The sequence below is a fragment of the Rhinoraja longicauda genome, chromosome 31, assembly GCF_053455715.1.
Source record: "Rhinoraja longicauda isolate Sanriku21f chromosome 31, sRhiLon1.1, whole genome shotgun sequence".
NCBI lineage: Eukaryota > Metazoa > Chordata > Chondrichthyes > Rajiformes > Arhynchobatidae > Rhinoraja > Rhinoraja longicauda.
Window position 1 is genome coordinate 3,465,164 of NC_135983.1, and position 16,905 is coordinate 3,482,068.

The 16,905-nt window shown below is 48.3% G+C and overlaps 1 protein-coding gene across 2 annotated transcripts in view; it reads left to right on the forward strand.

The window, feature by feature from the left end:
• The window catches only part of garnl3 (GTPase activating Rap/RanGAP domain like 3), a 299,663-nt gene extending 294,854 nt beyond the window's left edge, over positions 1-4,809 (forward strand). For both annotated transcript variants that reach the window (XM_078426017.1, XM_078426018.1), the window contains 3 exons: positions 1,155-1,364; positions 1,996-2,116; positions 3,784-4,809. In XM_078426017.1, coding sequence (XP_078282143.1) covers positions 1,155-1,364; positions 1,996-2,116; positions 3,784-3,943 — 491 coding nt within the window. In that variant the 3' untranslated portion in view covers positions 3,944-4,809. The remainder of the gene's footprint in view (positions 1-1,154; positions 1,365-1,995; positions 2,117-3,783) is intronic.
• Positions 4,810-16,905: the final 12,096 nt, after the last annotated feature.

A 16,905-nucleotide genomic window follows, 5' to 3' on the forward strand; every position in this document is an offset into this window, starting at 1 on the left:
GGCCTCTGGCGCTGAAAGCAGCCACTCTACCGCTGCGCCACCGTGCCGCCCACAATTTTTAGTATGGTTACTTGACTTGGTTCAGCACCGTGATCCAACTGGACCATGTTCAAAACGCTCCATGATCCTCAAGGTTAATGTCGCCCCAGGAGCTTTGTCAATGGGTCTCACCTGTGATTGACTTTCACTCAGAGGGTGGTGGGTATATGGAACGATCTGCCGGAGGAGGTAGTTGAGGCAGGTACTCTAACAGCATTTAAAAAACACTTGTACAGATACGTAGATAGGAAAGGTGTAGAGGGATTTGTGCCAAATGCAGGCAGGGGGGACTAGTTTAGTTTAGTTTAGTTTATTGTCACGTGTGCCGAGGTACAGTGAAAAGCTTTTGTTGCGAGCTAACCAGTCAGCGGAAAGACAATACATGATTACAATCAAACCATCCACAGTGTACAGACACACGATAAAGGAAATAAGACACAAAATGCTGGTGTAACTCAGCGGGACAGGCAGCATCTCTGGGGAAACGGAATGGGTGACGTTTCGAGTCAAGACCCTTCTTCAGACTGAAGGAAATAATGTTTAGTGCAAGATAAAGTCCAGTAAAGTCTGATCAAAGATAGTCCAAGTGTCTCCAATGAGGTAGTTAGTAGCTCAAGATAGCTCTCTAGTTGTTGATAAGATGTTCTGTTGCCTGATAACAGCTGGGAAGAAACTATCCCTGAATCTGGAGGTGTGCGTTTTCACACTTCTATACCTTTTGCCTGATGGGAGAGGGGAGACGAGGGAGTGGCCAAGGTGAGACTGGTCCTTGGTTATGCTGATGGCCTTGCCGAGGCAACATGAGATGTGAATGGAGTCAATGGAAGGGAGGTTGGTTTGTGTGATGGTCTGGGCTGGGTCCATAGTTCTCTGCGATCTTGGATGGAGTGTAGTTGAGACATATTCAGAGGAGAGGGCAGGAGAATGGGGTTGAGAGGGAAAGATAAATCAGCCGTGATTGAACGGCGGAATAGACTTGATGGGCTGAATGGCCTAATTCTGCTCCTATCACTTATATTGGTCAGCATGGGCAAGTTGGGCCGAAGAGCCTGTTTCCGTGCCACACGGCCCTCTGAATTCATGACTGACGATGTGCCTTGATGTTATATTTTCAGGGGAAATTCAGTGGAAACACATCTACAAGATTCCTCTCAGCAACCTCGTTGGAAGGAACATCGAGCGGCCCCTGAAGTCACCTCTGGTTCCCAGGGTTGTCACCACTCCCACGTCGAGCATCATCGCGCCGATGCCAGTGACCCACTCGCTCTCGCTCTCCCGCATGGAGATCAAGGAGATCGCGTGCAGAACACGCAAAGAGTTGCTGGGTAAGGGCGCCTCATCACAGAGGGAATGGTGAGAGGGACATGGGTCAAATGGGAGCTAGATTAGACAGGGCATCTTGGTCAGCATGGGTGAGTTGGGCTAAAGGGCCAGTTTCAATGCTGTTGTGACTGTGACTCTAATCACGCTGTTAACCCCCATGTTTTTATTGAACGTTGTGGGATTGTGCGGGAATGTTCCTGGTGTGTAATGTGGGGGTTTGGCAGGGAGATCGAGCAGGTGATGTTGTCAGGGTGATGGTATGGGGCGGTAGACGGGCGCAGTGCTGGCGTGTAGTGTGGGGGGTTTGGCATGGAGGTGATGGTATTGGGGGTATTGGGTGGTAGACGGGCGCAGTGCTGGTGTGTAATGTGGGGGGTTTGGCAGGGAGGTGGAGCTGGTGATGGTATTGGGGGTATTGGGTGGTAGACGGGCGCAGTGCTGGTGTGTAATGTGGGGGGTTTGGCAGGGAGGTGGAGCTGGTGATGGTATTGGGCGGTAGACAGGCGCTGTGCTGGTGCGTGGGTCTCCCTCCGCTCCTGACGCCACCATCTTCACAGTGTCGGCTGCTTCAGTGTTTGCGTTGAGTCCCCAGCTCCTGCTCCCACCTCAACACTGTTCGCCTTGCCGCTGTAGGTCTGACGGCAGACTCCGCCACCACCAAATCTGATGGTGCTCCGAAACAGAAGAAATGGTCCAGGAAAGGAACAGAGGAGCAGCAGAGGAAAGGTGCCGTGAGCTCGACGAGCAGCGACAGGTAATCCAGCATCAACCGGACGCCTCGTCTTTAGACTTTAGAGATACAGCGCCGAAATAGGCCCTTCGGCCCACCATGTCCGTGCCGACCAGCGATCACCCCGTACACTAACACTATCCTACTCACTGGGGATAATTCACAATTTTTTTTACCGAAGCCAATTAACCTACAAATTTGCAAGTCTTTGGAGTGTGGGAGGAAACCGGAGCACCCGGAGAAAACCCACGCGGTCACGCGGTGAACGGACAAACATTTTGTTGTGGCCTCACTCTAGCAAAGGAGGAGGCCCAGGACAGAAAGACAGAACGGTCCATGTGGGAATGGGAAGGGGAGTTAAAATAGTTAGCAACAGTTAGAAATGGGGAGATCCAGCAGGCCTTGGCGGACCGAGCGCAAGTGTTGAGCGGACCTCTTAGATCCAGGTGGTGGATGGGATGGATGAATGGGATGGTGCTTCAGTGCACCAGCTGATGTGAGACCCAGGGGACAGGTTCCGTATCCGTTTAGGTTGCCAACACATCTACAACATTCCGAACTTCTGCACCTCAGCCCAAGCACTGCCTCACCGTGACCCGGGCTCCATCCTGACCTCTGGTGCTGGTTGTGTGGAGTCTGCATGTTCCCCTTTCCCTTACATTTCCCTCCTCCATCCCAAAGATGGAGATGTGGGGGTGGGTGGGTTAATGGGCCAGTGCAACGTGCCTCGAGTTTGCAGGTGGGAGGGGAGGGCGACAGATGGGAAAATGGAGCGTGCAGGTTACTGGGGAAATGATTGGGGAGTGGGATGACTCTGTGAGCTAGTATAGACCTAATGGGCCAAAGAGGCTCCCTTCTATCTTGTATGGAAGTATGAGGTTGGAGTGACTGTTGGGGTGGCTGGGAGCGTGAGCTCTGTTCAATAGAGCTCCACAGTGGTGCAGCGGTAGAGTTGCTGCCTTACAGCACCAGAGACCCGGGTTCCACCCTGACTACGGGTGCTGTTAGTATGGAGTTTATGTGTACTCACTGTGACCGACCGTGTGAGTTATCTCCGGGTGCTCCGATTTGCTCCCACTCTCCAAAGACGTACATGCTTGTGGGTTAATTGGCTTCAGTAAAATTGTAAATTGTGCCTAGTGTGTGTGGGATTGTGCTAGTGTAGGGGGATCGCCGGTCAGCATGGATCGGTGGGCCGAAGGGCCTGTTTCCACTCTGTACCTCTAAACTAAACTAAATTAATGTAACTAAGTGCTTATGTATAGTGATACTTGTACTGAACTGCAATATATATAGTGATTATATATATATATATATATATATGTGTGTGTGTGTGTGTGTGTGTGTGTGTGTGTGTGTATATATATACATACAGCGATTATATATATAGTGATAATGCTAGTGTGCGGGGATTGCCGGTCGGTGTGGACTTGGTGGGCCGAAGGGCCTTTTTTGCCGCGTTGTATTGCTAAACTAAACTAAACTAAACTAAACTAACCTCCCGCTCCATTGCCCAATGACAAAGCCCAGATCAGATACCAAACTCAATAGACAATAGGTGCTGGAGTAGGCCATTCGGCCCTTCGTGCCAGCACCACCATTCAATGCTGATCATTCTCCATTCCTTCTCTCCGGAGGTGCTGCCTGTCCCGCTGAGTCACGCCAGCATTTTGTGTCTATTTTTGTTACAGGATCCTTACGGAGATCATGGACACAGAGCCGGAACCCCAGCGCCACCTGTCCACCAGCTCGGACCCAGACATAATGACAGCCAAGATGGACACCCCGATACCCACCGGGCTGTTTCATCACAACCCATCGTTCGACGACGAGATCCTGGACCTGAAGTGACACCAAGCTGGCAGACTTTTGCTCCCTCTGTGCTCTGAAGAAGAGGTCCCTCCTTCCCACCCCAACTCCCCCGACCAATGGATCCGTATCCATGGCACCCTTGCCCAGACTGTACAGTGCATGTCTACTCAAACCCAACATAGCCCTTGGCCTTCCAGAACACCAACAACCTCCGCCCTCCTAGGATCACGTCTACCCTACACACTGAACAACGTCTCCATTACACACTGAACAAGGTCTCCACAAGAAGTTTTGGGATATTTTTGCAGGCGATTTGCTCCTTATTTATTTCCACATGTTTATCATGTTGAATGGAAGAAGTTTGTGGCTGGGATTTGTACATTTTGTTGAGTTGGCCTGGTTGTTTGGTTTTGACCTCTTACCCTAGACCTCTTAGCAGTGTTTTTTTTTAGTACTCAATGAATATGTACTGTCAACACTGTTGCTGGAACTCTGTGATGGGAAAAAAACACCAACTGTCTTAAAATATTGTATTGCCATTGGTTTTATGCCAAGTAACAAATGTAAATGTATCGTGTTTCAAATGTTGCCTCGACAAGTACTGAATTCATACTGACAAAAATATCTATTTTCAGTGCTGTATGGGCACTGGTGAAAGTAGATTATAATTCTGTTAATGAGTAGGAAAGAATATTAAAGGATTTAAGATGTCTTTTTCTTTACAAATTAAAATAAAGTTCAGTTCACCTGATAAGTGAATATTTTTGTTAAAGTGAATGGAAATTGGGGGGGGAAAAAAACATGACAAGCATTTTCTGTCTTCTCTTGATGTATTTCCTCCTGAGGTGGGGCTTCAGGAAACCGTCTTTGTGAAAATGATGCTTAAATAAATCTGTATTTATTATCTGGGATAATGTTGGCTTGTTGTACGTTTGTATGGGTACCCCTCGGCCTGGATAGTGGAGTGGATGTGGAGAGGATGTTTCCACCAGTGGGAGAGTCTAGGACCAGAGGGCACAGCCTCAGAATAAAAGGACGTGCCTTCAGGAAGGAGATGAGGAGGAATTACCTCAGACAGAGGGTGGCGAATCTGTGGAAGTCAGAGATAGATAGATTCTTGAGTAATGTGGGTGGCAGGGGTTATGGGGACCCCTTTAGCAGAAGCGTCCATGTCGTGGGGCTGGAAACTGGAAGTGTCCTGAGCTAATTCTGCTACCACCATCATCTATTGCAACAAGTGATGGCTCCCACTGATTGTCGCCGGAACCTTGCGACCTTTTCAGGACGGACGATGACAACGATGTAACATTTGAAACATGGACGATGGACACGAAAGGAGAAGTGGAAGGGGTTATGGGGAGAAGGCAGGAGAATGGGGTTGAGAGGGAAAGATAGATCAGCCATGATCGAATGGCGGAGTGGACTTGATGGGCCGAATGGCCTAATCCTGCTTCTGTCGCACGGACTTATGACTTTATGCATAAAAGGCTTCAACATAAGACTTGATGACGTCAATCGTGCGATCATTTGGCATCTCTCGGGTGAAGTACTAATTGGATAGAAAAATATCATCCTCCTTCACCAAGGGAGCCATTTGTCATTTTAATTTGCCTCCATCCTTTTGTGTCCACGCGCTATTAATAGAGAGCAAGATGCAGGAAGCCACGTCGTGAGGAGTGGTTAATGTTTTTTGTCGGTGAGGGAGGGAGCTGGAAGCAGTGTGTCCTGCATCAGTGGTTTACAAGAAGGGGAAAGTCATGCAGCCTCTCTCAGAGATTTTTTAGATTTAGAGATACAGCACGGAAACAGGCCCTTCGGCCCACCGGGTCCGCGCCGCCCAGCGATCCCCGCACATTAACACTATCCTACACACACTAGGGACAATTATTACATTTGCCCGGTCAATTAACCTACATACCTGCACGTCTTTGGAGTGTGGGAGGAAACCGAAGATCTCGGTGAAAACCCACGCAGGTCACGGGGAGAACGTACAAACTCCGTACAGACGGCACCCGTAGTCGGGATCGAACCTGAGTCTCCGGCGCTGCATTCGCTGTAAGGCAGCAACTCTACCGCTGCGCCACCGTGCCGCCCGAGGCACTTACAATGAATCTTTCCACATGGAGTCACAGAGTCACGCAGCGTGGAAACAGGCCCTTCAGCCCAACTTGCCCCCGCCGATCAAAATCCCCCCATCTACACTCCTCACACCTGCCTGCCTTTGGCCCACATCCCTCTAAACCTGTCCTATCCATGTACCAAATGTTTTGGAAATGTTGCGATAGTACCTGCCTCAACTCCCTGCTCTGGCAGTTTGTTCCATATACCCACCACCCTTTGAGTAAAAAAGTTACCCCTCAGGTTCCTATTAAATCTTTCTCCCCTCACTTTAAACTTATGCCCTCTGGTTCTTGATTCCCCTACTCTGGGTAACAGTGTGCATTTAAGAGTTGGACCGAAGGGCCTGTTATTTTCTACTACAAAACTACCAAATAGACAATAGACAATAGGTGCAGGAGGAGGCCATTCGGCCCTTCGAGCCAGCCATTCAATGTGATCGTGGCTGATCATTCTCAATCAGTACCCCGTTCCTGCCTTCTCCCCATACCCCCTGACTCCGCTATCATAAAGAGCTCTATCTAGCTCTCTCTTGAATGCATTCAGAGAATTGGCCTCCACTGCCCTCTGAGGCAGAGAATTCCACAGATTCACAACTCTCTGACTGAAAAAGTTTTTCCTCATCTCAGTTCTAAATGGTCTTAAACTGTGGCCCCTTGTTCTGGACTCCCCCAACATTGGGAACATGTAAAGATGGTGTTGGAGCTGTGTCTGGCTACACAGTCATGGACACAGAGAGGCCTGGAGCAGGGGACTAAGCACACAGCGTTGACGATCAGTGAGGAGGCAGTATAGTTGCCAATCCGTACTTGCTGCACTTGCTTAACGATTTAGACGAGGGAATTAAAAGTGAAATCTCCAAGTTTGCGGATGACACAAAGCTGGTGGCAGTGTGAGCTGTGAGGAGGATGCTATGAGGCTACAGGATGACTTGGATAGGTTGGGTGAGTGGGCAGATGCAGTATAACATGGATAAATGTGAGATTATCCACTTTGGCAAGAACAGGAAAGCAGATTATTAGCTGAATGGTGTCAGATTAGGAAATAGGGAGGTCAAACGAGACCTGAGTGTGCTTGGACATCAGTCAGTGAAAGTAAGCATGCAGGTACATTGAGTTTCTAGTGATGTGCAATGTTGTCCAACAGCTGAATATATGTCCTTTCGAACCCTTAACATACAATGCCACCGGCTTGCCTAAGAGTCGGCACGGTGGCGCAGCGGTAGAGTTGCTGCATTACATCGCCAGAGACCTGGGTTCAATCCTGACTACAGGTGCTTTCTGTTCGGAGTTTGTACGTTCTCCCCGTGACCATGTGGGGTTTTCTCCAGGAGCTCCGGTTTCCTCCCACACCCCAAAGACGTACAGGTTTGCAGGTTAATTGTCTTGATACAATTGTAAAATTCTCCCTAGTGTGTGTAGGATAGTATTAATGTGCGGGGATCGCCGGTCGGCATGGACTCGGTGGGCCGAAGGGCCTGTTTCCCTAAAATCTCTAAAACTAAAACTAAGTACAAAATAGTCTAGAGAAATGCTGTTGTGAGTAATTGTCAATGGATTTAAACTTTGGGGATAAATTACTTTTAAACCACAGCTTTGACCTTTTCATTTGTTTTCCTTTATAATCAACATGAATCAATCCCTGTCTTCATTGACTGGCACTTAGATATCTTGGGATGTGGCATTTCCTTCATAAACTGCGAGCTCTGTTAATGTCAGCCATGTGTTTGTTATAGTGCTGGCTGGTAGCGGGGAAATGGATCAATTCTGTTTCGTGCCTGGGGAGTGATGAATATGTTTACCTGGAATTGGAACAAGTTCACCTCTTGCTGATAACGTCAGGAGCAAAACTGAAATGGAAGTGATAAAAATAACGTCTCTCTCACCCCCTCTGAATCCAACTCCCAGCAGGTCATCATCTCTCCATCTACATCCCTTACCCACTCCAATCTCCCCCACTCTAAACACTGGCGAGGAGTCAGCACCACCCAGACGACCCCTTCTCACACCTGTAACATTTGTCCTCATGCTCCTCATGCTCCCCCTCTCCCCCCTCCTCCCCCCCTCTCCCCCCTCCTCCCCTCTCCCCCCTCCTCTCTCCCCCCTCTCCCCCTCTCCCCCTCTCCCCCTCTCCCCCTCTCCCCCCTCTCCCCCTCTCCCCCTCTCCCCCTCTCCCCCTCTCCCCCTCTCCCCCCTCTCCCCCTCTCCCCCTCTCCCCCTCTCCCCCTCTCCCCCTCTCCCCCCTCTCACCCTCTCACCCTCTCACCCTCTCACCCCCTCTCCCCCTCTCCCCCTCTCCTCCCCTCTCCCCCCTCCTCTCTCCCCCCTCTCCCACTCTCCCCCTCTCCCCCTCTCCCCCTCTCCCCCTCTCCCCCCTCTCACCCTCTCACCCTCTCACCCCCTCTCCCCCTCTCCCCCTCCACCTCCCCCTCTCCCTCTCCTCCCCTCCCTCCCCCCCCCCCCCCCCCCCCCCCCGGCCTTCTACCCCCCCCCCCTTGGGGCCTATTTATTTCCAATTGACAGTGGCACAGCGGTAGAGTTGCTGCCTTCCAGCGCCAGAGACCCGGGTTTGATCCTGACTGCGAGTGCTGTCTGTACGGAGTTTGTACGTTCTCCCTGGGACAGTGTGGGTTTTCTCCAGGTGCTCGGGTGGGTGCTGAAGGGCCTGTTCCTGCGCGGGCGGCATCCCTAAAAGACTAAACAATACGTCTTGACTTCTCCACTTCCCTTATCCACTCAGATCTTACCCCCCTGAATTATTTCCCCTTTCCCTCTACAATCAGTCTGAAGAAAGGTCACGACCCAGACCGTCACCTCTCCACCTTCTCCTGAGATGCTGTCTGACCGCTGAGTTATTCCAGCACTTTGTGTCTTACATAGAAACATAGAAACATAGAAAATAGGTGCAGGAGTAGGCCATTCGGCCCTTCGAACCAGCACCGCCATTCAATATGATCATAGTTGATCATCCAAAATCAGTGCCCATTCCAGCTTTCTCCCCATATCCCTTGATTCCGTTAGCCCTAAGAGCTGCATCAAACTCTCTCTTGAATACTTCTTTTGCAAACCAGCATCTACAGTTCTTAGTTTCTATAACCATATAACCATATAACATATAACAACTACAGCATGGAAACAGGCCTGTCCGGCCCTACCAGTCCACGCCGACCATTCTCCGTGACCTAATCTCATCTACCTGCACTCAGACCATAACCCTCTAATCCCCTCCTATCCATATACCTATCCAATTTACTCTTAAATAATAAAATCGAGCCAGCCTCCACCACTTCCACCGGAAGCCCATTCCATACAGCCACCACCCTCTGAGTAAAGAAGTTCCCCCTCATGTTACCCCTAAACTTTTGTCCCTCAATTCTGAAGCTATGTCCCCTTGTTGGAATCTTCCCCACTCTCAAAGGGAAAAGCCTACCCACGTCAACTCTGTCCGTCCCTCTCAAAATTTAAAAAACCTCTATCAAGTCCCCCCTCAACCTTCTACGCTCCAAAGAATAAAGACCCAACCTGTTCAACCTCTCTCTGTAGCCTAAGTGCTGAAACCCAGGCAACATTCTAGTAAATCTCCTCTGTACCCTCTCCATTTTGTCGACATCCTTCCTATAATTTGGTGACCAGAACTGCACACCATACTCCAGATTCGGCCTCACCAATGCCCTGTACAATTTCAACATTACATCCCAACTTCTATACTCGATGCTCTGATTTATAAAGGCAAGCATACCAAACGCCTTCTTCACCACCCTATCCACATGAGATTCCACCTTCAGGGAACAATGCACAGTTATTCCCAGATCCCTCTGTTCCACTGCATTCCTCAATTCCCTACCATTTACCCTGTACGTCCTATATAAGACATTTAATACAACTCTGAAATGAAATGTTCCATTTCATTCTGTAATTATAATTGAATGTATCAACAGCTCAATGATTCATCTTTAATATCCATCTTAAATATCAGAAGAACTCCCCAGATGACAGATATTAATAATTTTAAAAAACCACGACATGATTCTTGTTCACGTAAAAACAAGTTGGAGTGGACCATTTGCTCTCTCAAGTTCCTTTTATCATTCAGTAAAGTTTAGGTTTATTATTGTCATGTGTACCGAGGTACAGTGAAAAGCTTTGTTCTGCATGCTATTTAATCAGACCATACATAAATACAATCCAGTCAAACTCAGGTACAATAGTTTGAGCAAAGGGGAAGATACAGAGTGCAGAATATACTTCTCAGCATCAACAAAGTCCAACAAAGTCCGCAATGGTTTAAGGGCCTGTCCCACTCAGGCGATCTTTTTGGCGACTGCCGGCGACTGTCAAAGTCGTAGCAGATCGCCGAACAAAATAACCGTACGATGATGTCCGCGACAATCCCCGCGACAAGGTAAGACAACCTAGCACATAGGCGACGGCAAGCTGACGACAACCGGCGACTCAGTCTTCGCTACCTAGGACATCCACTACGACAGGGACCACGGCAAGCTAAGACAACCAACAACAACCTACACTTATGTAGAGGTGTCACACGCACAACTCACATGTGAACAAACCCACAGCAAGGTCCATCCAGTGAAATCTCTAGGTATATTTTGCATTTGTTTGAAGTGCCCGTATAAAATTTTTAAAAATTGCATGCAGTTACCCATCTTTCATAGAAATATGTTGTTTTTGAATAAAGTTGATTTTGTTGATTTCTTAAAAAATAGCTGTCGGAATTGATTGACTTTCTAAGTACTTTCTCATGACATGTCTTTCACAGATTCTAGTCGCATTCATTTTGACCATTAAAATCAAACGCTGACACACGTGCTGCGCCATGAGAACTCTTTTCATTCATTCATTTAGATCAATGAGGCAAACACATACACAGGCATTTCACGACGTTTATTAAAGGCCAAAGCTCACACATAGACAGACAGACACTACTAAAAAGATATACTGAGTTTTACTGCTGTGTTGTTGGTAGGGGAAATGCACACCTGACCATGAGGACAGCAAGGTCCGGCCAGCCCTTTTCACACGTCAATGCTCCGAGCATGACATATGTGGACCACATCTGTGGTCTATGTTGAAAGACTGGAGCGACTAGGCTTGTATACACTGGAATTTAGAAGGATGAGAGGGGATCTTATCGAAACGTATAAGATTATTAAGGGGTTGGACACGTTAGAGGCAGGAAACATGTTCCCAATGTTGGGGGAGTCCAGAACAAGGGGCCACAGTTTAAGAATAAGGGGTAGGCCATTTAGAACTGAGATGAGGAAAAACTTTTTCAGTCAGAGAGTTGTGAATCTGTGGAATTCTCTACCTCAGAAGGCAGTGGAGGCCAGTTCTCTGAATGCATTCAAGAGAGAGCTAGATAGAGCTCTTAAGGATAGCGGAGTCAGGGGGTACGGGGAGAAGGCAGGAACGGGGTACTGATTGAGAATGATCAGCCATGATCACATTGAATGGCGGTGCTGGCTCGAAGGGCCGAATGGCCTCCTCCTGCACCTATTGTCTATTGTCGTCCACTGAAAAGCAGCTGCAACAGCCAGGTGTGGATTGTGGGCGGAGTCATGCAGTTTTACTTCTTTCGTATGAAAAAATTGTTGTTGAATAAAGTTGATCTTGGTGGTTTTTAAATAACAGGAGTCGGAATTCATTGACTTTCTAAGTACTTTATCATGACATGTTATTCACAGAGTCTAGTAGCATCCTTTTTGAGCATTAAAATCAAACGCTGACACATGCGCTGCGCTATGACAACTCTTTTCATTCGTTCATTTAGACGAAAAGAGTTCTCATCGCGCCGCGCGTGTGTCAGCGTTTGCGTTTAATGCTCAAAATGAATGCTCATAGAATCTGTGAATGACATGTCATGATAAAATACAGGCGACAACCTTGCATAGCTGGGGACAGCATGCGACAGCGCCCGCAATAAGCTACGGTACCGGCCGACAAGCCAGCTGTCGCCGAGAAATTTCAAACCGGTTGAAATCTTCGCCACGCGCCGAGATCCACTACGATTCTTTGAAGACTCCACATGATCATGCCCGCGACACCCCGGCGAACTGTGGGGAAAGCCTAGTCACCGGCAGGCCCTCTGAGTCGCCGGTTGTCGTCAGCTTGCCGTCGCCTATGTGGTAGGTTGTCTTACCTTGTCGTGGTCATTGTCGTGCTCATTGTCGTGGACATCGTCGTACGGTTATTTTGTTCTGCAATCTGCTACGACTTTGACAGTCGCCGGCAGTCGCCAAACAGATCGCCTAAGTGGGACAGGCTCTTTAGAGGTGAATCGGACAGTACCCTGGCTAATGGAAGGGCCGTTCAGAAGGCTGACAACAGAGGGGAGGAAGCTGTTCCTGAGTCTGGTGGTGGGCGTTTTCAAGGTTCTGTACCTTCTGCCGGATGGGAGCAGGGAGAAGAAGGAATGATGGCACTTTGTATTTTGATGGCAGTAACTAAACAGGCCAGGCAGCCACTGAGCAGAGAAAAACAAGGTTAATAATTAGTCAGAACTTCTGAATTCTGAAATAGTTTTCGAATGGGCGCCACGTTGGTGCACTGATTAGCGCCACTGCCTCACAGTTTTGGAGACCTGTGTTTAATCCTGGTAGAGTCATAGTTATATAGCGTGGAAACAGGCCCTTCGGCCCAACATGCCGGCACATTGTGAGTGGTTTCCAGTCCCATATTTAGTTTAGTTTAGTTTTTAGTTTAGAGATACAGCGCAGAAACAGGCCCTTCAGCCCATCGGATCCGCGCTGACCAGCAATCCCTGCATATTAACACTATCCTACAAACACTGTGGACAATTTTTACATTTACCAAGCCAATTAACCTATATACCTGTACACCTTTGGAGTACATCTGAGGAAGGATGTGCTTGCGTTGGAGAGAGTTCAGAGGAGGTTAACGAGAATGATTCCAGGGATGATTGGGTTCATGTATGATGAGCGTTTGACAGCACTGGGCCTGTACTCACTGGAGTTCAGAAGGATGGGTGGGGGGGACCTCATTGAAATTTACTAAATAGTGAAAGGCCTGGAAAGAGTGGATGTGGAGAGGATGTTTCCATTGGTGGGAGAGTCTAGGACCAGAGGCCACAGCCTCAGAATAAAGGGCCTTTCCCTCTCAACCCCATTCTCCTGCCTTCTCCCCATAACCTCTGACACCCGTCCAAATCAAGATACCTAATGACTTCTGTGGCAGTGCATTCCACAGATTCACCACCCTCTGACTAAAGAAATTCTTCCTCATTTCATTCCTACAGGTACATCCTTGTGCTCTGAGGCATTTCTTTCTTTTTTTGCCTTTTGTTTCTTTTTTTTTCATATTAACTGTTGGAAACAAACTCCACTAGACTCCTTCTTGAAAAATGGTTTCCAGCCACACTCCAAAGACGTGCAGGTTTGTAGGTTAATTAGCCTCTGTAAATTGTCCCTGGAGCGTAGGATAGAACTAGTGTGAGCGGGTGATCGCTGGTCGGCACGGGCTCGGTGGGCCGCTGGGCCTGTTTCCACGCTGGCCTCTAAACTAACCTAAACTAAACTAAACACCTTTAACTGAACCAAAATAAAAATGAAAGAGAAAGTTAGGGTCTCTACAAACCGAGTTGGCATTGGCCCTGGACCATCTGACCTCACTTTAGCTGAATGATAGAGAGATAGAGCAAAGAGGGATATCCAACCTGAGCTTGATTTAGTGGATGGGTTACTAATGGGACATGACAGTTCACAGTTCAGGATAGCAAAAACAATACAAAGGGCAAAGAGATAGAATGCTTTAAGCAAAAGTAAAAAGCCGACAACATTGCTTAAAAACAAAATGGAAATAAGAAGCTCTTGAGCGGATGGGAGGCTTTGACCGATTAATCTCCATAAGGTATGCACTTCCACGCACGTAGACGACACACGGCTCAGGGGCACTTTGAAGAGCAGCTTTGTGTTTCTGAAGGGAGATTGAGAATGCTGCTGTTGACTTTCCCAAGGCTGTGTTATTAAACTCAGACCAGAACAATATCTCAGAGGATTAGCTCCTGGTTGCAGAGTCAGAAAGAAGCAATGCGTCGGACGGAACTGCAGATGCTGGTTTAAACTGAAGATAAACACAAAATACCTGAAGAAGGGTCTCGACCCGAAACGTCAGGGGAGGAAGCTGTTCCTGACTCTGGTGGTGGGCGTTTTCAAGTTTCTGTACCTTCTGCCGGATGGGAGCAGGGAGAAGAAGGAATGATGGCACTTTGTATTTTGATGGCAGTAACTAAACAGGCCAGGCAGCCACTGAGCAGAGAAAAACAAGGTTAATAGTTAGTCAGAACTTCTGAATTCTGAAATAGTTTTCGAATGGGCGCCACATTGGCGCACTGATTAGCGCCACTGCCTCACAGTTTGGGAGACCTGTGTTCAATCCTGGTAGTCGCTCCAGATCCTGGTAATTCCCTCCAGAGATGCTGCCTGTCCCGCTGAGTTACTCCGGCATTTTGTGTCTATCTTCATAAAGAAGCAATGCTGGTGTCAGATTAACCCTGGGCTACTCACTGTGTAATGAGGTGCATCATGTTATCCATCGTTAATCACGCTTCTGTTCACAATCTCATCTCTTTGTAGTATCAATTCTCATCAACTTACAGCGGCACGGTGGCACAGCGGTAGAGTTGCCGTCTCACACGCCAGGCACCCGGGTTCCATCCTCACTCCAGGTATTTGCCGTACAGAATTTTCCCCAGTAGCCCTGGATTCCTCCCACACTCCCAAGATGTACAGATTTCTAGGTTAATTGGCTTGGCATAATTGTAAATTGTCCCTGGTGCGTGTAGGAAAGCGTTAATGTACGGGGATCGTTGGTCGAAGAGTCTGTTTCCGCACTGTATCTCTAAACTAAACTGAACTTTGTTGAGTGGTGTGGGTTGAATCACCTGCAGCTCAACACCGACAAGACTAAGGAGTTAGTGGTGGACTTTAGGAGGAGAGGAACACCCTTGTCCCCTGTCTCCATCAGTGGTGTGGATGTGCAGTTTACCAGGGAGTACAAATACCTGGGTGTGTACCTAGGCAGTAAACTGGACTGGTCCAGGAACGCTGAGGCCCTGTACAAGAAGGTACAGAGCCGCTTTTTTGAGAAGGCTCCGCTCCTTCTACCTTGCCAGTGCCATCTTCTTCACTGCCGTGTGCTGGGGCAGCAGGGCGAAGGCCGCGGACGCCGGCGATAGGATCAATAAACTCATCAGGAAGGCTGGCTCTGTCCTGGGGGTGGAGTTGGATTCATGGGGGGTGGTCTTGGAGGGGAGGAGGCTCCTCAAACTGCGGAGCATCCTGGACAATACAGCTCACCCCCTCCATGACACACTGGTCAACCTGAGGGGCACCTTCAGCAACAGACTGGTCCCACCAAGATGTAGCACAGAACGCCACAGGAGATCCTTCTTCCCTGGGGCTATCACACTGTACAACTCCTCCCCCTTCTGTCGTGGGGTAGACTGAGACTGAGACTGAGGCTGACTCCCCTCCCACCCCCACTCCTCAATCTTTGCACATCCCCCATCCTTTCCACTCATCGCTTTAATTTAATGTTTCATGTATTTTGTGTTTTTATGACTATTGGCAGATCAATTTCCCTCCTGGGATAAATAAAGTTCTATCGTATCGTATCATAGAAACATAGAAAATAGGTGCAGAAGGAGGCCATTCGGCCCTTTGTGCCAGCACCGCCATTCATTGTGATCATGGCTGATCGTCCACAATCAGTAACCCGTGCCTGCCTTCTCCCCATATCCCTTGATTCCACTAGCCCCTAGAGCTCTATCTAACACTCTTTTAAATTCATCCAGTGATTTGGCCTCCACTGCCCTCTGTGGCAGAGAATTCCACATATTCACAACTCTCTGGGTGAAAAAGCTTTTTCCCATCTCAGTTTTAAATGGCCTCCCCTTTATTCTTAGACAGTGGCCCCTGGTTCTGGATTCCCCCAACATTTTCCTGCATCTAGCTTGTCCAGTCCTTTTATAACTTTTTGTGTTTCTACCAGATCCTCTCTCATCCTTCTAAACTCCAGTGAATACAAGCCTAGTCTTTCCAATCTTTCCTCATCTGACATTCCCGCCATGATTAACCTCATGAACCTAGGCTGCACTCCTTCAATAGCAAGGATGTCCTTCCTCAAATTAGGAGACCAAAACTGCACACAATACTCCAGATGTGGTCTCACCAGGGCCCTATACAACTGCAGAAGAACCTCTTTACTCCTGCACTCAAATCCTCTCGTTATGAAGGCCAACATGCCATTAGCTTTCTTCACTGCCTGCTGTACCTGCATGTTTACTTTCAGTGACTGGTGTACAAGGACACGCAGGTCTCGTTGCACTTCCCCTTTTCCTAATCTGACACCATTGAGATAATAGTCTGCCTCCTTGTTTTTGCTGCCAAAGTGGATAACCTCACATTTATCTATATTATACTGCATCTGCCACCCACCTGCCCACACACTCAACCTGTCCAAGTCAACCTCCTAGCATCCTGACCCTGCAACCTCCTAACATCCTCTTCGCAGTTCACACTGCCACCCAGCTTTGTGTAATCTGCAAACTTCCTAGTGTTACTTTTAATTCCATCATCTAAATCATTAATATATATTGTAAATAGTTGCGGCCCCAACACCAAGCCTTGCGGCACTCCATTCTGACAAGGACCCGTTTATTCCTACTCTTTGTTTCTTGTCTGCCAACCAATTCTCTATGCATGTCAACACCCTACCCAAATACCATGTGCTCTAATTTTGCCCGCTAATCTCCTGTGTGGGACCTTATCAAAGGCTTTCTGAAAGTCCAGATACACTACATCCACTGGCTCCCCTTCATCCATTTTACTTGTCACATCCTCAAAAAAT